We start from the raw sequence: 26,799 nt of genomic DNA, 5'->3' as shown, positions 1-26,799 counted from the left end.
GTTGGGGGCTTTATTTTGAGTTACGCCATTGCTCCAACTTCAACATTATATTTTCCCAGGTTCCACAAAATTTGTGTGTACATAGGATTTATACAATCAAGAAATGTCTCTGTTTTTGTACCTATGCTACATCGTCAATCTCAGTAAAAAAGTTTGAAAGAAAAAACGTAAAATCCTTTTGTTGCCCCCCTCTCTCATTATAACTTTGCTCTCTCCATTGCACTGCTTTGTCCAACTTATTTTCTTCAAAGTTTGGTGCAAAATGCTCTATGTACATTTAGTACCAATGAAAAAATGGTCATTCCTATGGAGTATTGTATGAACCTTAAATGTAATGGTTACATGTTTTGTTTGTGACTGCAACAACCTGTGCTAAACCCGTCCAAATAATTATATATAACCAATGATTGGCGAAACCTTACTATTAGTGTGAGTCCCAAATAAAAAGGTGTGGGCAAACGTTCAATGTCTATTGTAGTGTTTTGAATATAAATATTTTTACTACCACACTTATTTACAAAATGTAAATATATTTAGCCATTTCTAAATTGCCCAAAATGCTCTTTGATTCTCTGCTAGCTTGGAGACTTACTTATTTCTCTTTTCATTTCTACCTTTTATGGTCTGGCTGGACAATGCAGACGTCACCAGACAATTATATGGGAAACACCAGAAATGGGACTTTGGCTCCACCCACATGCTGGGAACCAGGAGGACGTGTTCTGATTCTGCTGAAGTTGCGTGCTTCCACAAAAATTGCTTTACAGCCACAAAGCAGTTATCATTTTGTTTATTGACAATCTGTCTAAGGTTGCACTTTCAGGGGCACGCACATGACATTGTAATTTTATTAAAGTGCCTTAGATAACTAAATAATGTATGGTGTTTTTCTCTGGCAGCAGCTGTTGCTAACTTACATGGATTTTCAGGTCTTTCGTGCCAGTACAACTTTCATCTGACCTTTAAAACTACCCCATATATTATTGTACTGTTCTTTGCTTCCCCAGAAATACATATCAATTTACATGCTATTTACTAGCAATACTTGACATTCCTATACAACAATCTTTTAAAGCAAGACCTATTGGCTTTGCCATTTTTTTTATGATTCTAGTCATAGAAAAGGGGCAACAGTTCTGTACTCCTTGGTTTATAATGCTATTTCTGCATTCTGTTTAGACTGGTGTTGTGTTTTAAGCATTACATTCAGACTGGGGCTGCATTGCATTTTTAATTTTGTTTTCATTCCAATGGTTATATTCTCAACATTGTTGCTATGATTTTGCAAACAGTGAGTTAGTTCCAACAGCGGAGTGCTTTAGCAGTGATTTGGGTTGCCCATTTCAGAGCCATTCGCCTCTGCGTGGGTGGGTTTTGCGGGTCTTTACAAAGGCAACTGTTCTCTTCATTGACTTACAACTTTATTATTTCCTATTCTTTCAATAGGGTGCCTGACAATGTTAGTGGCAACACAATGATGTAATGTCGCTCTGTATTGTGGAGTGAAAGGACCACCAAAAAAACCTATACTGCCCCCCTTGGGGAGTTTGAGTGGAGTTCATCTCTTGCTGCATTTGAGGACAATAGACCTCACTAGAAAGGAGACTTGCCCTAAGAAGGGTATGGAAGACCAGCTAGGAAAATGGCGCTGGGGACACCTATCCAGGCAACCAGTGTCTGCCAGACTTTCTTTAAAAGATCCATTACTGCTCACCATGAAAAAAATATATATATGTTTATTTTCTCAGCTTAAAGCGTTGGTAACAAGCTAGTGAACAACAACGGGATAACAATGTACATCATTAGCTATTTTCCAATTCCCTCTGTACTGCACAGGAGTACTTTCCCTTCTCGCGGGCTGGCCACGCTAATACTCTTGTGAATTGGCTTCATTGGCCTGGGCAGATTTGGTGTCTGTCTGAAGATGGAGTAGGAGAGCTGTGTTGGACTAGAGTATATCAAGGTTGAAAGAACTGTTTACCCTAATCAACAAGGGTGGAAAGCAACTGAGGAGTCCAGTGCAACTTGCAACTTCTGGACTTTGCTTCTCCGGTCTTCCGCATGAGGGATCAGATGTGTAGAGCGTGCCTTGCAACAGGCCCTCAATGGCACTGAACAAAAGTATGATCACATATCTTATTGTAGAGGCAGGTTACAAAGTATTTGGTGCAAGGTTTAGTGTTAGGTTCATCAGCAAGGTAAATGATTCTGCAGTCTTCACTCCCCAATCACTTAGAAGTGTGGGGGGTTGGAGCACTTTCGGGGTATGCCTAGGGTCACTGGATTTTTGCTGCAGCGAAGGACCAAATTATGCGGAAAAAAAGGAAGATTATGCAATGTAATGTGTCACATTTTGTGTTAGCATTACCTTATTATTTTGGCATTTTTACACGTTAACAGTACACTTCTGGGCAAAGGTTTTACCTCTTTAGTAACACTTTGACACCAGAATAGTAAAATAAGCAACAGAAAGGTGACCAGTCAACCTTTACGAAGGGCCTTCCAGTACATGAGAACACATTTTGCAGCGGTTTTTAGTAACTTTTGATTCATTGGAGCTAGAAACAAAAATGTTTTTTGCTGAAATCGGTAGATTATGCAGCAGATGATGGATTAAGAGGTAAATGCTGCCAATCCAAAACGATGTGGAAAATGCTGCAGCACTAAAATCACAAACATCCAGGGGCCCTGGGTAAGCTTTACAAATTTGCTGAAAAGCGCAGCAGTGAGCCATCTCTAGAAAGATGAGACTTGGCTCCGGCAACAGCTTCTGTATCTATTCACAGTGGGTCGTCAAAACCCATAATCCGGAGCCCCTTCCAAAGTGTCTTCTTATGCCTTTTTTCCTCTGAAGGGACTGCCAGATCTTGACACCAATCTCTTAAAAAGCTATGCTAAAAGAGGCTACAATTAAATGGAATACCTAAGAGGAGTGTCTACCTTCAGATGGGAAAGCTACATCCAATGTTAGAAACTTTAATTGAGGGCATCGCGTCAACTGAAACCCTGAAGTAAGGGGTGACAAGTTATCTGATTGTTTTTTGTCTGTTCATGCTCAGATTCTGATGTGGCCCTGCCCTCTGTAAAATCAGGAACCGAGTTGATCCTGCACTTCGTGGAGGGGCTTCCTCGTGGTAGGATGTTAATTTCCTGCCATTCAGAGTTCAAACTACACAAGTGGAAATGGTTCTTCCTCTGCCACCCATCGCCTCCTGCCGGCTGGAAGTCAATATCATCTTTAATATGTTATGATGCAAAGATCCTAGCCACACCGCCTGGTTAGAGTTGGAGAGCAAAGTTAACAATCTAGTCATCAGTTGAGGCAGCCATGTATGGTTCCTAAATCTATCATGGGGATGTAAAATTAAACTAACACTATTAATTAAACAACCATTTACAACCCATTACTACTTTGAGACCTACACCCACCACCAGTCTCTCCGAGACGCACAACATGTAAACATCTTTATCAAGTCACCCTTTCTTAGCTCTCCAGTTTCCTAGTCACCATCCAGTAGCAATGGAGACTCATATCCATTCACCATTCAATCACACAACCAGACACCCCTCTAGACAAAATGCTCTCACGCCCACTCTATCCCACTAGTCAGTACCATTTCACATACATCCAACTACTAGCTTCCTTACCACCCTATTCTTATGCCCCTAACAGCCTTTCCCCACACACCATTAAAACCCATTGACTCTGCCATGATTATTGCTTCCCACCAGGACACCTTATGTTCTTTTCATGGGCTTCATGATGCACCTTCCCAAAAGGGAGCTAATAGAATCTGAACTCCCACCTAACTCTTACTGTTCACTAGATGCCCCATTCTTTGACGGTAGAAGTTGAAAGATGGACATCTACTGACTTTCATGGGGAAAATGGCTTTTTGATATAATGTATGGTTTCTGATGGAACTAGGTTCTTCTGTGGATTTCTCGCAGAGCGGAATTCAACTCTGGGTAAAGATATCCTGCCCAGAGTTACTTATACTGTCAAGTCTTGGAAATAACACAACATTCAACGTCTAATCAAATTGAAAGTTCCTCAGAATGAATGTCTCAAAGGTAAACTATTGTTTCTTTACCTTTCCTGTGGTGCAGCATCTTCTAATTGTGATATTTGTGTTTTTTTTGTGCTGGGCATCATTTTATAGTTGTTCTTGTGAACCTGCATCTCGATGTCCCAACAGAAGCATTGCCATTTCTTCTGGTACCATGCATGTGTGGTAGACTCATCTTGCTCCTCTTTCTTCTCGTCGACTGGTGTAGAGGTCTCCCGGGTACCCCAGGAGACCACGTGCAAGTTAGCCATTGAGTAGATGGTCATTAGGAGATAGCCACTGGGAACACAGATAATGTACAGCAGACCATAGATCAGAAGATGGAACTCTTTTGGGTGCAGCATTGCTGTTATTATGTACAAAAGACTCATGAAAATGAGAAACAATCCAGTGGGAGTCATGAAAGTTCCCTCCTGAACCATGTCACCTATAAAAAACGAGAGAAAGCAAAGTGTGTGATAAAGTTTTATTTATGTCCATCCCACCACAATACATCCACAGCAACTTATTTTCACAAAGTTTATTTTCATCCCTACATTGGCACATCGGCCACTGCACATGAGAGATTCCTGTCTCTCTTGAATCCTACTTATATCATCTCAACATACAATATCTTACAAAAATAGCCCTGCTGAGTACTGGGAAACAGAAGTTAGAAGGGTTTTTAAGCCAGAGTGGTATTATCTGGGCAAGTTACTATGCAGAAAAAACAGTAAACAAACTAGTTCTCCATAAGTTTTGAACCGCAGTCCAGCTGTGAGGGCATCAACTGATGTATTAACCTATTGATTGCATACATACCTTTCCGTCCATTTTGTTAGTGCACCACCACCCATGTTGTAAACAGTGGAGGAAAATGTGACCTACAGCTGCTGGAAGACTAATGTAGCATGTCCGAAATCTTGCAAACATGACGTCTTTTGCTCTGAAAACATTCAAACGGTTGTTCCAAGGAGTTGACAGCAGTAGGTATATGTAGCATTGACAGATAATGTTACAGCATTTTGAAGGTAATGACACACACACAAGTCCACTCTAAGTCAAACCCTTTCTAATGAGAATACTAACTCCACTGGTCTCCACCACCTGTTCACTCTGTTGAAAATTGGGCTACTGGTTGAGTGGGGTGAAACCCACTTGAAGCAGAAACCACAGTCCCTGTCAGGGGGAAACAGAAGCAAACGCCAAAGTAACCTGTGCTTAACCCTCGGGTGGCTTGGCTCAAAGCAGTCAGTCAGGCTTAACTTAGAGGCAATGTGTAAAGTATTTATACAACACTTCAAACAGTAAAAAAGTGAAAACACAACACAAGAAAAATCCCATACCAATTTAGAACAAGCATTTGCAATGCAATAGGTCTGGCATTTACGCGAGTTTGAGCTATTGACATTGTCTTTTATTTTTGTTTTCAAAACATAAATAAAAGGCATTGTCATTTACAATGCCAATAGCTAAACTTGCGTAAATGCGAGACCTATTGCATTGCAAATGCTTGTTCTAATTTGTGAAAGTGCCAATTAGCACAATTGCTGAAAAAACAAGGCGCAGCTAAATGCGTCCCGGTGCCCGGTGCCTGGAAGTTAAACCGGGACAAGTAAATCATATTTCAATGGGGCTCAGCTTCCTGCAGAGTGGATGGCGCCCACCCTGTGAAAATAGTGGGTGGACGCAGGTGGACCCCCGCATAGTGCCCTGGTTCGGTTCCATATACCGACAGTTACGAAGCAGACCGGATACAGACAGCTGTGTGGTGCGGGGCTTCTGCTGTTTAAATAAAGCGTACAAACCTTTCGAATCTTCTGCTTCTTTTATGAAGAACCCAACACTACTACTCGAGTTGCAGGGTGATTTTAATGGGCGCCTTTAGAGATAGCGAGAGAAATAGGGCCTACTATGGACCTTTAAAAAAAAACAAGCGCTTGCCATGACGTATTTGCTCGTTTTTTTCGCCTGCTAAGAGGTTTCTTGTCTTTATGGGGCCATGTGTTTGGCCCCATAAAGATAAGAAACCTTTTGCGACGAACGCAAAGCAGGCGAGGCCGTCCAAATGGGACGGCCAAAAAAGCCGAGCGAATACGTCACAAGGAGCTCTTTTCCAATGGCTGGCCACCATTTAGCATAAATGGTGACACCAGCCAATGGAAAAGAGGGGCGGGGCTTAATGCTCCTTACAGAAAATACCCCATATCATTAAATCTTGCCAGCAAGACTACACATGCGCACAGCCTATGCCAGGCAAGACCTAAAAATAGAGTAAAACGTAATAAATGATTTCAGATAAAACAACAAAAAATCATTCAGTAGAACTGGAGTGATGTGATCTTAATGATTTAAGTGAAAATAGTGCCTAGAACGAAGCACAAAAGGCCAACTGTGTTTATCTGTCATGCCGGACTGGGAAAAAGCTACAGATGCTGGGGCCAAGTTAGCTCCGCTGAGTAAGAGTACCTTAAATCCTGGTTGCGGAGAGTTGTGGGATCCCATGTAGAGGATGTGTTGCACAACAGCCATTCCCAAGGAGCTTCATGATTGTGGTGATAGGTCCTAAGTCATTGTTTTATGACAAACATAAGGGATGGGCTGGAGCACTTATAGGTCCAGCATAAATGCCCCTGGGTAAATATATAACAACAAGGTATGCAGTTCCTAGAGAATGTAGAAAGGAAAAGAAGAGGACTGGTAGGTGTAGGTTAATGACCAAAAAAGGGGAAGAAGGTGTCTCCCACTTTAGGAACTAGGGCCCTCACACACCCGGCTGGGTGTCATGCTTCATCATAGGGCATGCTCCTTGTCAGGCCGGCGCTGCAATGTCTGACGGGCACCTTATGAGGGGCTCTTTGTCGGGGATCTTTTATTCCCAATGCCTTAAGGTGTGGTGCGGATATAGGGCCTTGTAGTGTAGATGAGTGCCGAAAGTGTGGGTGCAAAGCGTGGGTAGAAATGATAAAATGGGATGCAGTGGTACTGAAATACATTTTAACCAGCGAGTCCACTAATCTCAGTTGAAAGTTATAGTGGCGCACTACTGATGTAATGTTCAGCAGTAGCTAAAGTCTACAGGTCAACATGCTTCTTGCCTACCTTGTTGCAAGATCAATTGACAATTCTTCAGGACCAAAGATGTAAAACAAACTATCTACACAGTGGTTGGTTTCCTTAACTAATATCCAGTATAGACCAAACACACAAATCCTAACAGTGAGGTACCTTGTTTATTTTAGACTATCACAGCTTAGCAGTGGTAAAGTTGTAAAGTGCACAGAGTCTTAAAGCCAAATAAAAGAGATCAGCAAAAATGGGGGAGTAAGGCAAAATGTTTTTAGGATGTCCCTGCAGAAAAGGCCATGTCCAACATACTCCAATAGATGTTGCTATTTGGGGAATAGGTGATTTGTCACAAGACCACTTTTTGTGGGAGTCTGTGCTCTTTGGGCCAGACGTACTAAAAGACTAATCAAAAAAAGTGGTCTCAAATTGGACATTAACTTTTTGTAGCCGGTTTTTCATTTTATGATGTGACTTATGTATAACTAGGTGGTATTGCAATATCTCCAGTTGCAGGGGACTGCAGAACGACTACCATATGAATATTAATTAGGCAGGCCGCTATTTGTGATTCCCATCTGAATGGCTAAAAGCACAAGGATGGTGGCCTACAAGGAGGAGCAGACCACTATCCCTGTGAATGCGTTCCTTGAAAGAACAAGTGCTAATATTAACAAACATATTATCCATTTGGGAACAGATAGGGCTGGTACGCAGTCCCTTGAGGCTGCCAACATCATTCACAAACAACAAAGGTGCCGATTCCGATCCGTCAAAAATATTCCCCGTACGAATTGTATCTGGATTTTTTTCCGTACGAATCGTACAAGTCCCGTACAAACTGGCAAGTACGATTCGTATGTAAAAAAATCCATACGAATCGCATTGGGAAAATTCCCCGACACGTCCTCGGGTCGGAAAAAGTGTCCGACACGTCCCCGGACAGTTTTACGTACGAAATCGGTAAACTGAAGTCCGAGCGCGCAAGTACGATCCGTTCCGTCCGTCCAAATGCACAACCATATGGAAAAAACACCGTACGGAGCGAACTCCCATAGCAACCGTGGAGACGTCCAAACATGTGCCCGCATACGCGCCAAACACCCCCCCAGCCCACCCCCCAAGTACGCACCGTACCCCCAGCCCCCCGTAGGTAGGCGCCATACCCCCAGCCCCCGTATGTACGCGCGTTCCCCCAGCCCCCCGTAGGTACGGAGCGTACCCCCACCCCGTAGATACGGTGTGGACCCCCACCCCGTACGTACGGAGCGTACACCCACCCCGTAGGTACGGTGCGTACCTCCACCCCGTAGGTACAGAGCGTACCCCCACCCCTGTAGGTACGGTGCAGACCCCCAACACGTAGGTATGGAGCGTACCCCCACCCCCGTAGGTACGGTGCGTACCCCCACCCCATAGGTATGGAGCGTACCCCCACCCCGTAGGTACGGTGCGTACCCCCACCCCGTAGGTACGGGGGGCTGGGGGAACGGTCCGTACATACGGGGTGGGGGTACGCACTGTACCTACGGGGGGCTGGGAGTACGCTCCGTACCTACGGGGTGGGGGTACGCACCGTACCTACGGGGTGGGGTTACGCTCCATACATACGGGGTGTGGGTACGCACCGTACCTACGGGGTGGGGGTACGCACCGTACCTATGGGGTGGGGGTATGCACCGTACCTACGGGGGGCTGGGGGAACGGTCCGTACATACGGGGGGCTGGGGGTACGGCGCGTCCATACGGAGGGCTGGGGGTACAGCACGTACAGGTGCTCCTTCTGCGCGTCGTCCTGATTTCCCGGCAGTTTTTGGCTGCCGTAAAATATAATCCGTGCGGAGTGACGTGGGCACGGATCGTACTTGCTGGTTCGTGAAACGCTGCCTGACTCCGTCCGGACGTCACGTCCGCTGTGTCCCGGATCGGAATTGTGGGTATGTGTGTTGTCGGTCGGTGGTTTTTGCGATTCGTACGGAAATGGTGTTTCCATACGAATCGTACTTGCATGTTTGTAAGGTATTTTTCCCGGGTACGAGTCGGACGGAGAAAACGCTCCGTCCGACGATTCGTACCCGGTTTTTCCAGGATCGGATTCGGCCCCAAAGTGTCCCAAGAGGACACCTTCTCGTTTGTGTATCAGCTACCACCTCCTGTAAGGTGTCAGTAACGTATTAGTGACCCCAATTGCACTGCATACCATTGATACATGTTATACCAAATTGTAATCAGGACAGGACGCCCCTTCCAAATTCCCAATCCGTATGGGCTGCTAAACCCATTTTGTAAGTCAAATAGAATTTTCATACCTGTAACATTGGTTTAATAAATACCAAAAAGCCATTATGGAGATTTTAAACCCTTTATATTTGTGGACCGCAGGATTTGTGAAAATTACTTTGCACATCTGGCCCTACACCAAGTAGTCTGTTCTGCTGGTCTGCATGTGTAAAAATGTTTTCTTTTAAGATATTTTATTTTGTTGACAGTAACAGCTGTCAGCAGCATTTGAATTTGTTTGCACAATATTGCACCATTTATTTTTGAAAAATAAATTATATGAAACTGTTAGGCCTGAGAGCTCTAGGGTGGTCTTCCCCTGACTTTTTGCCTATCTTTCCCCATTTCTCTGACCCTTTTGTGCTGATTTTCAGACTCTGAGCACTTTACCATTGCTAAAATCCGATTGGCCGCACTCTGCTAGTCCTATCAGCATGTTACCCGAAAGAATTGTGGTCCATGAAGTAGCGTCGGCGGGTACGCCTATGCCAAAAGTTTAAAATGAAAATGAGTGTCGTGTTAGCCATCCCTGGACACGTGTTTCGAGGTAGTTGCCTCTCGTCAGCAGGGAGTAGGTATGTGTGTGGGGTTGCTGCGTAGGCTGCCAAAAAATATTCTCATGTAAAGTACCACTCAAGGCGCGCAGGTGCGTAGCCATGGGCTCGTCAGCCCCACCGGCTCAAGGGAGCCTGAATATAAACAAATATCCGATTGGCCGCACTCTGCTAGTCCTATCAGCGTGTTACCCCAAAGAATTGTGGTCCATGAAGTAGGGTCGGCGGGTACGCCTATGCCAAAAGTTTAAAATGAAAATGAGTGTCGCGTTAGCCATCCCTGGACACGTGTTTCGAGGTAGTTGCCTCTCGTCAGCAGGGAGTAGGTATGTGTGTGGGGTTGCTACGTAGGCTGCCAAAAAATATTCTCAGGTAAAGTACCACTCAAGGCGCGCAGGTGCATAGCCATGGGCTCGTCAGCCCCACCGGCTCAAGGGAGCCTGAATATAAACAAAAATCCAATTGGCCGCACTCTGCTAGTCCTATCAGCGTGTTACCCAAAGAATTGTGGTCCATGAAGTAGCGTCGGCGGGTACGCCTATGCCAAAAGTTTAAAATGAAAATGAGTGTCGCGTTAGCCATCCCTGGACACGTGTTTCGAGGTAGTTGCCTATCGTCAGCAGGGAGTAGGTATGTGTGTGGGGTTGCTGCGTAGGCTGCCAAAACATATTCTCAGGTAAAGTACCACTCAAGGCGCGCAGGTGCGTAGCCATGGGCTCGTCAGCCCCACCGGCTCAAGGGAGCCTGAATATAAACAAAAATCCGATTGGCCGCACTCTGCTAGTCCTATCAGCGTGTTACCCCAAAGAATTGTGGTCCATGAAGTAGCGTCGGCAGGTACGCCTATGCCAAAAGTTTAAAATGAAAATGAGTGTCGCGTTAGCCATCCCTGGACACGTGTTTCGAGGTAGTTGCCTCTCGTCAGCAGGGAGTAGGTATGTGTGTGGGGTTGCTGCGTAGGCTGCCAAAAAATATTCTCAGGTAAAGTACCACTCAAGGCGCGCAGGTGCGTAGCCATGGGCTCGTCAGCCCCACCGGCTCAAGGGAGCCTGAATATAAACAAAAATCCGATTGGCCGCACTCTGCTAGTCCTATCAGTGTGTTACCCCAAAGAATTGTGGTCCATAAAGTAGCGTCGGCGGGTACGCCTATGCCAAAAGGCCAAAAAATATTCTCAGGTAAAGTACCACTCAAGGCGCGCAGGTGCGTAGCCATGGGCTCGTCAGCCCCACCGGCTCAAGGGAGCCTGAATATAAACAAAAATCCGATTGGCCGCACTCTGCTAGTCCTATCAGCGTGTTACCCCAAAGAATTGTGGTCCAATTTACCATTGCTGACCAGTTTGAAAGTACTTGTGGTCTCTCCCCTAAACATGGTAACACTGGCTTACCAAAATCGGCATATTTAATGTACTTATAAGTATCTAGTAAAGTGCACCACATGTGCCCTAGGCATGTAAATGAAATACTAATAGTGGTCATACAGCCCTCATTGTGTGTCCCATTTAAGTTGCCCTCTAACGATGGCTTAGGCCTGCCATTGCGGAGCTTTTAGATGCAGTTTTATACTGCCACTTGACCTGGTAAGATAAACCTCTTGCCAGGCCTAAACCTTCCCTTTTTATACATATAGGTCACCCCTAAGGTAGGCCCTGTATGACCCACAGGGTTGGGTGGAATGTATTTTAAAGATAGGACATGTACTTTGAAGTTTTTCATGTCTTGTTAGTGAAAAATTCCCAATTTAGGCTTTCTCTGCTGCAAAGACTATCTCTCCGGCAGGATTACTCTGGGATTACTTTATTACATCTTTTGAGTGTAATTCTCAATTATAAAGGGATAGACTTTTCAAGTTTTGTATCACTAGACTCCCAATTTAAAATCACAATTTATGGGAAAGTTGGGTTTTAAATTAGCGTTTTTACAAATGCCACTTTTAGAAAGATGCCATTTACATACTATCACCATTTGGGAGCAGATGTATGTTTGACTTGCGCCTCATTTACGCCGCCGTTGCGTCACTTTTGTGACGCAGCAGCGGCGCAAATCCTGTGCCATGGTGCGGGGTATTTACAACGTGACGCATCTGGGAGATGCGTCACGTTGTAAAGCCCTGCGCCACATGTAGGCGTTCCAGGGCAGGTGGGGGCGTTCCGGCGCAGGAACGCCTCCTAAAAGTGGCTGAGTGAAATCTACAAGATTTCACTCAGTCACTTTTGAGCCCATGCTGCGTCAAAACCCTGCGCCTGCTTGAAGCAGGCGTAAGGATTGACGCAGCATTGTGCAGATAGGGCCCCCCAGAGCATTGCTGGAGCTGCGTCGCGCTTGCGACGCAACTCCAGCAATGCGCCACTTTTACGGCACAGATGCGTGACGCATCTGTGCCGTTTTTGCCCCATGGTGCGCCGCATTATAAATGCGGCGCATCCATGATGGCGGAGCTGGGGCGCAAAATAACTGGCGCATCCCTGCTGATATGCAGGGATGCATCAGTTATTATAAATATGCCCCTTGGTGCCTGCTGCTTGTCTCTATTCAGTCTGGGTTGGGTGACAGCTGGGCTTTGTGTATTCCCTCTAGACAGCCACAAACAATGGGAGCTTAGGTGTATCTGGAGGGGCACTCCTGGAAGATGGGAGGGAGGAGATGGGCACAGCCTCACACTTACACCTGAATAAGCTGTGTCCTGTCCACACACAAGGGCCTGCATACCCCCCTGTAGTGAGTGTGCAGCCAGGATAGGAATGGAGCTTTCTTTGAAGTCTCCTTCACTTCAAAGGCACAAATGAGTATAAGTACTGGACCTCTGACACCATAACTTCAGTACACTTCTGAACCTGTGAAGACTCTGCCAGGAAGACAAACTGCTGTGCTGCTGAAAGGACTGCTACTCTGCTGGACTGCTGCTTCGCAGGACTCCTGCCTTGCTGAGTGACCCTGCTGCCTGGCTGGGCGAGAAAGACTGGACCTGCATCACTTAAACCCAGAGTGACTCCAAGGGCTTGCCTCCTGATCTACGTTTTAGGGACATCAAAGACTTCAATTCATCCTGTTACAGCACCTAGACTTTGCTTACTGCAAGTCTTGCCCTGCAAAGTAGTGGCAACCCATTCATGTACCCTTTGAAGTGGTTATAAAGTGCTGCTTCAACCAGGACCTGTGTATCTTCATCGGGACTGGCACATCTTTGCCTTTGCAGGAGTTGGAAACAGCGCATCCTCGTCATTGCATAAGCGGACCCAGCGCATCGCCTTTTAAACCAATACATCACCTTCAGAATCGACGCATTGCCTACTGCATGAGCACTAACCGTCCTTCGCATTCGGAACCAGAGCCCTGCTCTCTGAGCTAACGCATTGCTGCTTATGTGTTGAGAATATCGACTCATCTCATCCACTGTGTGGCTCGACACTGATGCACCTCGCATCTTCATCAATGACGACACATCCTGAATCAAAGTACTTTGGTTCTGTGGGCCCAAGTGGGTCCCTGTATCCGACCAGCGCTCCATCACTTCAGCCTGAACTTTTTACTTTGCCACGGTCCAGCGCAACCAGATATCCCATTTAATCACTTGCTGTTTCTAAGCGCTATTTTACATTTATTCCTTAAAAAATCATTTCTCTAGTTCTACTTGTTGGATTTTTTTCATTTTGGTCTTCTTTTATTTATAGCATTATTCTCTATTTTTCTAACCTGTGTGGAATCTTTTTGTGGTGTTTTCACTATGCTACTGTTTTAAGTACTGCACAAATAATTTACACATGACCTCTTAAGTTAAGCCTCACTGTTCTGTGCCACTACCAGAGGGTGAGCACAGGATAATTTAGAGTGACCTTGACTAGGATTCTAGTTCTTGCTTGAACAGGGTACATACGTCTGCCAACCAGAAACTCAATTTCTAACAGACACAATAAGGTGTTAACATCAAACACTGGCCTATTTAGCACTAACATTATCACTGACAGCTTTTGCCGCTTTTAACTTCAAATAACGATGACACAAATATCATTTAACCTTTATCCTCAATTGTTTCAGTGTTACCTGATGAAGGAACCCCAAGTTAAGGTCAGGGAGCTACTTCCTGGGTGGGCACTATCTATGTAACAATATTAATATACAGAACAGAACAATTCAGTTTCTCAGTTCAGACCCTCATCACCAGTGAGGGAATGTATTTCCTTATTGTTTAAATAAAGTCATTACTATTCGCTGTCTTGAAGCACATCACTTATGGGACAAACAGCAGAGAAGTATTTGACTGCAAACTTCAAGAAAACTAAACTTGTCTTGGCAGAATCACCCAAATCCAATGACTTCTGCTCTGAACAAATTTCCTAATTTTGACCAAAGGAATTGAAAGTGGGGAGGGCATAAAGCATGTATCTGATTATATCACTAGCTAAATAAAGACATTAATTGAGTATTTCTCTTTGAACAAACGCTAGTAAGATGGCATGCTCCCATATCTTAAATTGTTCATTTCACCTCCTCCGTGGCTAGCTGTAATAAATGTCACCTTTGGTGACAAATTCCTACACCCTCCCCCATTGTAATTATCTTTTATTTGACATCTTCTCCTTTATTGATGAATTCTTGAGTTTGTTAGATCTACCTGATCCCTTGGTTGAGAGTGCAAGGGTTGGATTAACTGTGGTCCCCCATTCGGGAACACTGGGTGTACATTGACACCTTCCTGGCTCACCACCATTGTTCTGTGCATTCCTGCATGTACAACATTGGTGGTACATGTTGGGGAGATCCCCAGAAGGTGGAGACGCTCCTCCAATTTATATGAACATGAAGTGCCATTCTCTATTCCTGAAATGCCATGGTGTGTACACCAAATTATTTCTCTAACATGACATAGTCCGGTGCTAAAGGGCTCCATCCTGGATGGAGACTCTTTAACAGCCTCTGAGATAATTTGAAAATGTTGAAAGTAAAGGGGATGAAAGGCCTAGTCATCATGCAGTCTACCATTTGTGTCTTGCTAGATTTCAGCTAACTTTATTTTGAGTTCTTACCTTCCCTGAGCCTGCCTACATTTTTAACTCCAGCTTCTCCTACACACAGATCCCTTCAGCCATATTTACTCCAGGCACATGCCTTCCCTCACCTCCAATCATTTGTTCTATTGTATGTAACACCTTACTTTAAAGAAGATACCTATCCCTAAGTATTTCTCCCCTACATTTAAAAAGGGCTTCTGACAGGCAAGTTGAAGTTTATTTTATTTTATTGTATAATTGATTGTATAGATAAGCTTTTTACACTGTTGTTCCATATCTCATCATATAATAATGTCACATTCCACCCACCCCACTTTATATAAAAGCAAAACATTTATTGCCGAACAGTACAAATTAAATGAAATGTTATTGCAATCCAGCTTTTACAGTTCAAGTCGCCCTTTTACATTCTTTTTTTAAATTTTTTTTTATTGAGCGTAGATAGCATGGTATAAAAAAAGGAACAGACTTTCATAATACCCAAATTCATATTTCAGTAGACAATAAATAAATATAAATTCACATGCTATTTCACATACAATATAACCACCATTCTAAATAATTCAACACAGAAAAGAAAAATGCTGCAGACTGGCCTCGGTGCAGCAATTAAAAAGCAGGCACGTCATGAATTAAAACCACACATTTTTCTTTACACCAAGAGTAGCCTGTTTTTCAGATTTTAATCTAAGCGGGAAACCAGTGCATAACTCTTCCAAGTTGCCCTGAATCTACGAGGCGCCCCTACCCTTTTTGAATTTGCCTCTTCGAATTGGTAGATCCGGTCTAACTTGGGCATCCACTGTCCCATTGTAGGCACCATCTGAGACCTCTAGTTTTGCAACACCAGGAACCTGGCTACCTCTATGGCTGCAAAAATAAAATATTGCCTATATTTTGGCAGCTAACTAACTGTGTGAAGAAAGCCAAATAGGGCCAGCGATGGTGAGGGTAAAATAGCCATAGACATACCATCACTAATAAACCTAAACACCTCCTCCCAGAAACGTTGTAGTCTAGGACAAGTAAAGAATATGTGCGTCCTATCGCCTGCCCCCACCAGATTACATCTAAAACATTCGTTCAGGAGTGATGGAAACCAGTTATATAGTCTAAGAGGGGTATGGTACACCAACCACCTCGATAGGAAGGACATTCTCTTGAAATTAGCCGCCCTTAGGGCCTTATTCCCAAATTCAAACCCTCGTTTCCATTCCTTAATGTTAAACCAGCAATTAGTGTCCTAAGCAATTTTTGAAAGCATTGCCTCAAGGAGATTCTTATTCAAACCCTGTCGTAGTACTCGATACCAATTTCCAATACCGCTTAAATTCAGCTCTAAGGCTGCTTTTAGAATTATTCTTTCCCTCTTGTAGATTATTGTGTACTTATTCACGAGAAAGCAGGTTATCTGCCTAAAACTGAACCAGAGATCACGACTCTGAGATACGCATTGTAATGCAAATACTTCCTACGATATCAGATTGGTACAATTATAGAAATCTCCTAGGTTACCAAATACTAGACTATTATAGAACTGCAGTATCTTTTGTGAAACCTGGAGACCCCACAACTCACAGTCTTTGGGGGAAGTGTATGGGTGGCATAATGGAATGTTGGAGGCTTTATGGAACTGCTGTATATAGTTGACAATTGTATTCACGACCTTGGACTTTGTCTTTTTAGGTAACTTTGCAGTGCACAGGAATGCTGGTAGCTTGATTGCACTTTCTACTAGCATAAGGTGTAATAAAAAGTTATCAAATTTTGAAACAGGGACCGCCAGCTGCGTTAATAAACTCATTAATGTAGCTTGATAATAGGTAGATAAGTGAGGTAATACAAGTCCCCCCTGCTCCACGTCTAACTGAATAATAGATAGATTGATCCGAGGCTTTTTTTTTGCCCATAAAAACTCACATACAGCTTTGTCTACTTCATTGAAATATGAAAAGTAAAGAGAATGCACCGATACTGTTACTTTTCTCCTCAGACTGAAATGAAATGAAAAGAATGCAATTAGTTACTAAAGTTCCATTTGCAACTTTTCCAAAGAGTGATTCACAGCTGTAGATGTAACAGGTCATTCAAGTTTATTCCATTGTAGACAAAACAAAGGCAGCCAGCGTGTGTTTCGTCCTCCTGGACTTTCTCAAGGCTTATCTCAAAATTGAAAACAAGCTGTCTTTTCTAGTGTAACACAATTGAATTTCCAAATGTAAAAAGGCTCCTTCTAAGGTAGTTGAATACCTGCCAACCCAAAGTTAATGTATCCACTCCATAGATAAGGTTCGTGGAGTCAGAGCAGAATAAAGTGGCAATTGTTGCATCAAAGTTAGTCGGTTTGGAACGATTCCTTATTAGCCATAAGCGCGACGTTGTATTATCGTCAGGGTGCTTCAACCATAATAAGTAAGCGCATAGGGTTTCAAGTGGTAGAGCATCCGCCGTATTCCCGAACTGCTCCGTCACTAACTACCTTGCGCTCGCTGCATCTCAGAATTAGTGATGCAGCGATCTCAAGGTAAATAGTTTTATTTATTTATTTACTTACTTTACTCCTGACGGTTGTATGTCTGACTCCACTACCCCCCCACCCTGCCCATCCCCTGCCCTCCTCACCACCCCGCAGCACTCCCTCTGCGAGCCGCCACTGTCTGCATGTATCTCCTGTTGCGCACATCCTGAGATCTTGTTTGCCCAAATTTTCATACAGAGCTTGTAGTCCACATTTAGTAGACTAATTGGACGATAGGAGCTTGGATCCATGGGATCCTTATTTTTCTTCAAGATAGTGATCACAACTGATTCCTTAAATCTGTCAGAAACAGGCAGCCCACCCATAATCTGTTTATAAAAAAAAACTAACAAGGGGGAAAGTTCCTCTATGAACAACTTATGTACTTTGATTGGTATCCCATCATTACCACTTGCTTTCGCACTAGCCATTGCTTTTATAGTATCCCTTAGTTCTATAGATGTAATCAGTTCAACCAGAACCTTACACTCATCCTCAGTAATCGTAGGTAGCTGAACCGAGCTGAAATAATCCTCAAGGGCCTGGGTGCTAACTAGTTGGGTCTACGCATATATTTTCTTAAAATGGGACACAAAGATTTCTGCAATTCTATCTTTGTTGCTAACCAGGTTAGCGGTACTGGGGTCCCTTATTTGTGGAATTAGTTGTCTACTCTGTTGTGTTTTTGTTGCCCAAGCTAATAGTTTGCCTATGTGTTGGCTTTCTTCATATACCTTCTGTTGGAATGCTTTACTTCCTGAAATCTCTTCCAGAATAAAAAAGAAAATGTAATTGCTCTTTCGCCTTTACAAAGTCCTGCTGAAAAATTTCTTCCTCAGAGCCTCCTGGGGCCGTAAACATAAGTTCTACCCTAGCTTGATCTACAACATTCTGAAGTCCTTGGATCTTATGCTGCCTAGTTTTAAAAAGATTTGCCCTGTATGCAATCACCCTACCCCGAAAGGCGGCCTTAAAAGCTTCCCAGACCAAAAAACCCGATGACGTATTAATATTTTCCTTTAAAACCATTGTATGAATTCATGAGTTTCGGTGATCCAGTTTTCATCTGAAAGCAATGCTTTATCAAAATACCACCTCCTGTTATTTTTTTTGGGGTGTCGGTAGATATATTACCAGGGAGACTAGCGAGTGGTCTTAAAATGGATTAGATTAAATGATGGACTTGCCTCTCTCCAGTTGTTTATTTATGCCCAAAAAATCCAAATGAGAGGCTGTTTTATATCTAGATGACTAGCATGTGAACTGAGCAAGGCGTAGGTGGCCAAGCCGCCAAGGATTAACTAAGGCAAGATCTTCTTTTATAGTTCTTATCAATCTAGCTGTCCTTGGTTTTAGTTGCTATTTACTCCTATTTGATGTTCCAAACCTAGGTCTTGAATGAAATTAAATTCGCCTCCCATTACTATAATACTCTGGGCAGTTATCAACAAGTCATAGATCTGTTTCAAAGGCCCAGTATCGTCAAAAATTGGCCCATAGTAATTCAGCAACACAAGGTCTACACAATTAACTGAAACCTCAATCCAAATCCACCTTCCACCTTCATCTCGGATCACCTTTCCTATCTCCCAATCTAGTGAAGAAGAAAGTAAGATAGCCACCCCCTGTACCGCAGAATGTGCCAAGGCAAAGTATGAGTGAGCATACTTCTTGGGGAGTGTGAAATTGGGGGAGTTCGACTTCAGGTGGGTCTATTGAAGAAAGATCATCTGTGGGATAAATGAGGTCATCCAGTTTAACATTGCTCCTCTTTTCCATGTATTCAAGAAACCATTTACATTATATGAAATTACTTTTATTACTTGAGATATCCTTCAGAATAGAGCATGCCTCCTTAACGCAATCCATAAAATCATATTTTGCTCTCTCCTTTGCCATATTTCACTTTGCACCATCTCCATTGTTGGAATTACCTGACATCTCTAAGTGGCATAACACCCCCCACATGCAACTTGCTCACCGAGTTTGATTACATTCCTGTCCTGATTCATATCCTTTACTTTCCTGCTGCTACTGTGCCATTTTCTTGCTGCTTCAACCCCCAACCCCACCACCCTTGCCCTCCCCAAACTACCTGAGGAAAGAAGTAGCGCTTACCTCGCCTCCTCAGCCGTCCCATCCTACAGGGGTGCCTGGTTGCACGCCTATCCTCCCTCACCTCCTCAGTGACATAAAGCATAATTTTCCCCTGCTGAGTATTCCCTGCTTAAAGTACTATCATTCTCAAAAACATAAAGTGCTTTTGCTTTAAATATGCATCCAAACCAACTTGGGCTGGTTCTGTTGGCCATGACCTGCAATACTTTTAAACTAGGAATTTACAAAACGACCTGTTCTTGTCAGGAAAGAAAGAGTAAAGTAGTGTTGTGAACTTATTCCCCATCAGCATACAAACTAGCAGTCCTCCCTCGAAAGGAGAAGGTACTAAAGTGCCATAGTGAAAGTGAACACAGTGCATAAAATGTAAGATGCAAAATGCTATCGTGTTGCCTAACAGTAACACTTATACCAAGAAAGCTAATCCTTAATACAAAAGGGAAAAATATAACAGCTTCACCATATACACAATCCCCTGTGGGGGAGAACAAAGTGCAATAGGAAAAATGCACACGGTTAAAGTGAACATAGTGCCTAAAGTGCCAGAAGTGCAAAAAGTGCAAGAAGAAAAAGAGAAGAGAAAAAAGCATCAGGCTTTAAAAAATATTACAAATTCCCTTTGCTATATATAGTCCCAAAGTACTAAAGGCCTAGGGATCGTGCTCTGCTCCAATACCACCCCTTTCCCTATTTTCTGTTTGCTTGGGTAATCTTTTGTAGCAGTTATTGGGCTTCCTCAAGAAGAGAGCAGAGATGGAACTTTCCTTTCCATAGGACTTTCAACTTAAACTCCTGGACGATAGAGACCTGTGCTCCTGCATTCTTGAATTGATCCATCATGCTCACAAAGTCTCTTCGTCTATGTGTTGCAGATGCTGACATATTGGAGAACACTCTCACTTTGGCTTCGTCGGATAGAACAATGTCTCTCTTTTTAATCGCTTTACTTAAGATAGCCTCTGTAATACGATAATCGGTGAAATTGACAAACATCATCCTGGGAGACTTGGCCCCTGGAAGTTTCTGGAAGGGGACTCTGTGGGGCCTCATTATAGTAAGATCCTCTGTGGTCTCTAATCAATGACTCTGTGTAGACCAGAGGATTGGGCTGGCAGTTGAGGCATTGACTGTCCTCTGGGATCCCTGTGAAATGCAGATTTGGTGATCTTGCGTAATTTTCCATGTCATACAACTTTAGTTGTGAGGCCTGTAGCTTTTTCTGAAGAGAGGCAATATCAGAGTCACGTGTCAGGGAGTGATCCTCGATATCTGATACACGTAGCTCCAGTTCTTTAAAATGCTCTGGTATTTGCTGTACCAGAGGCTCAATCTTATCTAATCTCTGATGTAGTAGAGATAGCTCCTGGGCCTGTGAGGACTTGCAATCACATATTTCCCCCAAGATAGTTTTAAAAAGCTGTTGCATTTGAGAAATCGAAACCATTGTGGATTGGGCCGTGGCAATGCTTCCTCCAGCAACGATAGTCGCGCTCACATCCCCATGATGACTAGGTGAACCCAGCTCTTTAACCCTGGGTTTCAACTGGAGACCACAAGATATTGAAGGAGACAAAAGCCCTAGGTCACCTAGTGTCACTGGCTCCTTAATAGGGACGTCCCCACTCTCCCCCAGAGCAGACTGTATAGGCCTCCCTGCGACATTTTCTTGGACAGCCTGCCCACTATGGCCTGTAGTACACTATGGCCTGTAGTAATGCCAGATACCTTATCCAGGGTGATTTGAACTGTCTCACCAGATGGTACTTGGTCCGCAGGAAGCTGCTTGGTCGCTACCTGGGTCAATTTACGATTTTTTGAAAATACAGGGTAGTCGTTCAGACGGTTGGGTGACTCTATCATCACACTCTTCACCTCAATTGTGTTCTTTATAGCCATTTGTGAAACCAGTACCTCGCTCCCACCTTCATTAATCTCTTGCTGCATGCTAGAGAGTCCTGGAGTTTCCATACCCAGTATCCTGCCTGGGGCCATAGCTTCTTCTCCCCGGGTCCCCTGCCATTAACGACACTGGCAACATTTTCTGGTGCAGACCCTGAGAAACCTGGGGACATCCCTGAAGGGGTATGCGCCGGGGGCGAGAAACCCGCAAGTGCCAAAACCATTGCAATGCTCATTGTATGTCTCTTCCTCTCTTGGCTGCCAGAATTCGCAACTGTGCTGCTTTTCTCTTTGCTTTTTGTGTCAGCGCTGGAGGAGTAGGGGCTGGGCTGTAGCTCTTTCTCCTGATCCTAATTCTCTCAGAACCATCTGGTGCAAGCCTCCAGAATGAATAGCTCTCAGCTATAGGGTTAAAGGGCACTTCAGTTTTGAGTGGACAGTTTTCCACCCAAGTTACTGCCCCAAGCAAACACAGTGACCCTCGAGCCTCCTAGTTCCTTCAGAGGAAAAATATGGCCATCTGTCTCAGAGAGTTCCGTTAAAAGGTTTTATTCTTACCTCTCCAGATAGCCTCTCAGGTATTAACAAGAGCTGCGATACATAAGAAGCGTCCGCCCAGCACCTGATTACCTCGCAATATCAAGTTCGTAATGCCTGCAGCACCTTCATAGTTCACACGGCGTCTCCAGCTCTGTGGGAAGTCTCAAAGTCTCCGCGGTGCATGCACCTCAGTCGCTATACCAGACTCCTCCATTATCAGTTGGCGGTTCCCACTGTTGACCGCTATTATTCTCCTGCGCCAGTACAGCACAACGGCCCTCCTTACAGCATGGCACGGCTCCGCGGTTGCGACCGTGGATGGGAAGGACCCGGAGGCAGAAAGAGGAAGGGGAGGAGTGACGCGCCTCAGCAGCAGCGGAGCTCACCCACTGCCGCCGCTCTCCAGCCCAGGACCCTTTACACTCGAGATATTTTGTCCCTCAATACTCTGGTCACAATATTGTGACCATTTCATATTTTGTACTCGATATTCGTGACTTAAGTCAAGTCTAAATGGATAAGGAGGGTTGAAGAGTAGGGAGGGGAGGAGAAGACAGAGCGAGAAAGTGAGAGGTTTTGTGTATAATTACCCTGATACAAAATTCTGTAGTCATTCAACAGTACACTTTCACTCCATTTATTTATTTTATTGGCTCGGTGTCGCACTTGGGCAACTTGGCAGCCACTTCAAAGCACCTAATTGTATAGCTACAAAAAGGGGAATGATGATCATCAGATAAGACAAGATGAGATGAGCCTCAGATAATATAATGAAAGCATATGATTAATTGTCTGTGGATACTGAAAGGCTGTCAAAAGAGTTGAGTCTACTTGAGTTTTGTGATTTTAAGGACATTGATTTCCTGAACATTTTTCTTTCTTCCTCTACCAGCCTTAACATTGTTTACTTGTACCATCTTCCAGGCTCATCTAGAGCTTAACTTCACTCTTTCTTAGGGGCATATTATCAAGTGAGTTTTCTCTAGTTTAGCAGCACTTCCCGGCGATAAAGCGGCGATTTTTATATCGCACCATTAACAAGGACTCGCTAACAAGCTTTAGCGCTTGTTTTCCGACAATAGTAGCCGTTTTCCTTTTCGCTTTGCATGTCAGCGATATATATACTTAAACTCCATTGAAACAGTCACAAACACAACTTCCCTCTATTATCAATGCCAGCGAAGCGATAGGAAAACTCACACTAACCGCGCTTATCGCTGGAATTTAACACCTGAAAAAAACTTGACTTAACCATCTTGTCAATGGGAGGTGGATTGTTAGGTTAAGTACACACTTGCTTATTAGCAAGCTTTTCATCAGCGCAGTTGATTTATCGCTGGAATGCTCACGCTATTGCTAGTTTTACATGCTATTGCTGGATTACCTATCGCCTTTGTGATACGCGTTGATAATACAGCGCTATCACGGCATGGTAATCCAGCGATGGCCGGCGATAAAAGAAACAGCACTAAGCGTGCTTTGCGATAATTATCGCAAATCGTTGATTATATGCCCCTTAGAATCGTAGGACCTCATCAGTTAACCAGACCTTAATTTTAGGTGATATACATATCTGGTTACATACTCCTGGACCTACGACATTCACAAATACTATGACATCATAGAAATCCACAAGTTCTCCCTCTTGTTTGTCTCCTCTTCCTCTCTCAGAAACTAAAGTTCAAACATTTATTCTAGTTATGTCAACCTCATATTTGCCCCACTCTTATTTTTTCAATGCATCATTTCCTAAGACAATTCATTTTAAACCTCTTGACCACTAAGTTAACTAAATTTCTTGTCTGTCCCGATAAGTCTTCATAGTATACACTAAGCACAGGTGTTCTCTCAGCTGTTCAAGACTTTCTCATGGATAGACTCCCTCACTCTATTGGGCATTCAACTCTCATTTTAATAGCCCTCCTTCTAATAGCCCTCTCATGCAAACCTCAAATATTCCCACCTTCCTTTCCACATCCAAACTATATACCATGAATTACACCTAGCTTTTGCTAAAGCTAATAGAAGCCCAGGGCAGCAACTACTGCTTTGAAATCTGATGTTGAGGTATTGCACTTGATTCTCACCTAGCTACTATCACTTCTATTAGCCCCGTTCAAACTAGCATAGGTTGCTACTAAGAGAGGTCTCCTCAAATGTATTGATGCCATAAATAAGCCAATGACCTTAAATTGATGGTTCAGCTTTGTCCCTAAACCCTCAAATATTCAGTACCCATCTATCTAATCAAAACTTCATCCCTTGTATTGACTGTCGTTTTGCTTTATCTTTCTGTGACTATTACAATTAAAGTAGAACCCAATAAGAGATACCCTTCAACACCACTGTCTTTTAGGTTGACATTTGTGCTTCTTCATAAGATGCGGTTGACTAGTTAGTTATTTTTGGGGTCTATTGGAGGCATCTTCAGTAGTTAAACTTTAGGCATGTGTGGATGACATCCCCCCTTCATATCTGAGCCCAATTCCTCGATTTCTGACTTTCGTCAAAAGCATTACTGTGCACTCCTCTTCTCAGGTTATTACCTTAGTCTATATAAAACAGAAAATATAACTTTGACAATGGGGTGATCTGTGTGTAATATCTCAGATGCAGGTATGCAATGTGTTAACTATCTTGCCTGGCTTGTCTCCAACTCAGTATTCAAACTCTGGAGTGATACACTTGAGGTGATGATATCATCTGTAATACTCTTCACACCGTCCTTGGTAACTCTGAATTTCCACACAAATGTTTCCACGCATTAACTCTATACTAACAACTTTAATATGGGGATATGAAGACCAGTGCCTCTCTGATGTGGCTACAACTGTCGAAAGGAAGAGGCATGGTGATAGTTTTATAGTTTTTGGCAATTATGATGCTTTCCTGCAGAAACAAAAGCAACTGTGGTTGCCCAACCAAGTGGAAGGTGTTACAAAATGGCTCCTGCCATAAAACCTCTTGGTATCACATGAGACACTGTGTGAAATTTTCAGCTTTTTGTGGGTAGTGGACATACAAATAATTATCCAGGCAACAGTTACCAATTAGTGACCTAATGTCACTGGTATCAATCTAGTTCAACAAAAAATGTCAAGGTGAATCACACCTTTTTAAACTAGAACTATTGTCAGGGAAGGTGCAGATGGATGACATATCAGATGTGTGCTGGTAAAAAGGATGATGTTTTCTGAGTTGGAGAAGGAATCATTTCTACCAGGTGGGAAATGGAGCAATTTTGCAACATTATTGGGAATAGGTTCAAGGCTGAGTGCTTGTACGGCACACACAAAAATGCAGTTGTACATCAAACCATATTTTACAAGGACCAGAGAAATATGGAAAATATGTGACTAACCCCTGTGAAATATATTTTTTATTATCATAATGATAGCGCCCAAAGCACTCTGCATTGCTTTAAAATTGCCAGGGCACCTAGGATTAAACAGGAATATTGGGCCAAATGACACAGCAGGGTTCTTTAAACTATGTGGCAAGAAAAGGAAAATGATGCTCCACATTCTCTGGAAGTATTACTTCGATCCATCAAAGCTAATACAAACTTTTTGTTGACCTTTGAAAATTAGCCACCAAATTATGTGGCAAGTGTGCTGAATACATACTTGCACAGATAACGCTGCAGTCACAGAATCTCACAATTCCACACACTCTATCATTTATTATTTTATCAATAAAGTAGACGTGAAAGTTAAACAAAGCCTAAATATTCTGACTTCAAGCTGTCACTATTGTTGGCTGCACCTTCAAGGGAAGAACTTCAACAATGTCTCCTTCTACAGAGAAAATATTTTTTCGGCTAAGCAAAGGGTGCTTAATTACATACTTGTATTGCAGACAAACAGAAGACTCCAGTATTTTATTTACTTTTTCAGTAAACACTTCCCTGTTTGAAAAATGTTTTTAAAGTTAACTATCCCAAAATAAATGTAACATAAGAGGTAACGTCCTATACTCCAAAGGTAGTGATGTGGTGATGTTAACAAAGCACTTTGCCTTTGGTCTCCTGGATTATGATGTCACGAGAACCCCTCAAGGGGAATGTTGGTGGGCCATATTGCACTGCTACCTGTGATGAAAAGGGCATTTTGTGATCCGGCTAGATGACATTTTGACATACAAGTGGGATACTTTTAGTGACAATCGAGGCAGATTTGAGTTTAAAAGGCAGTACATTCCCCCCCAAAACTATTTTGCAATTTAAATTTGAATTTGAGGCACACTACAATGTAAATTCTAAGTTTAAATTCCTCAATTGATTAGGTTTTGGGGCCAGATGAGAAAAAAAATATGTTAATCGTTCTGACATTGTTAGGCATTCTGGGGCAGATTTACAATAACTGGCGCATCCCTGCATATCAGCAGGGATGCGCCAGTTATTGTGCATCACGGCTCCGCCACCATGGATGCGCCGCACTTACAATGCGGTGCACCATGGGGCAAAAACGGCACAGATGCGTGACGTATCTGTGCCGTAAAGGCAGCGCATTGCTGAAGTTGCGTCGCAAGCGCGACGCAGCTCCAGCAAGGCTCTGGGGTGCCCTATCTTTACAATTCTGCGTCAATCCTTACGCCTGCTTCAAGCAGGCGCAGGGTTTTGACGCAGCATGGGCTCAAAAGTGACTGAGTGAAATCTTGTAGATTTCACTCAGCCACTTTTAGGAGGCGTTCCTGCGACGGAACGCCTCCCCCCTGCACAGGAACGCCTACTTCTGGTGCAGGGCTTTACAACGTGGCGCATCT

General features: G+C 43.5%; 1 protein-coding gene across 1 annotated transcript in view; it reads right to left on the bottom strand.

Moving 5' to 3' along the window:
• LOC146817969 (chitin synthase chs-2-like) overlaps positions 1–26,799 on the bottom strand; it is a 281,940-nt gene that overhangs the window by 58,262 nt on the left and 196,879 nt on the right. Inside the window, exon 13 of the mRNA XM_085609724.1 lies at positions 4,095–4,497. Within this exon, the coding sequence (XP_085465850.1) occupies positions 4,095–4,497 (403 nt within the window). The remainder of the gene's footprint in view (positions 1–4,094; positions 4,498–26,799) is intronic.

The sequence above is a fragment of the Triturus cristatus genome, chromosome 6 (assembly GCF_964204655.1).
Source record: "Triturus cristatus chromosome 6, aTriCri1.1, whole genome shotgun sequence".
Taxonomy (NCBI): Eukaryota; Metazoa; Chordata; class Amphibia; order Caudata; family Salamandridae; genus Triturus; species Triturus cristatus.
This window is presented reverse-complemented; position numbering and strand designations above follow the sequence as displayed.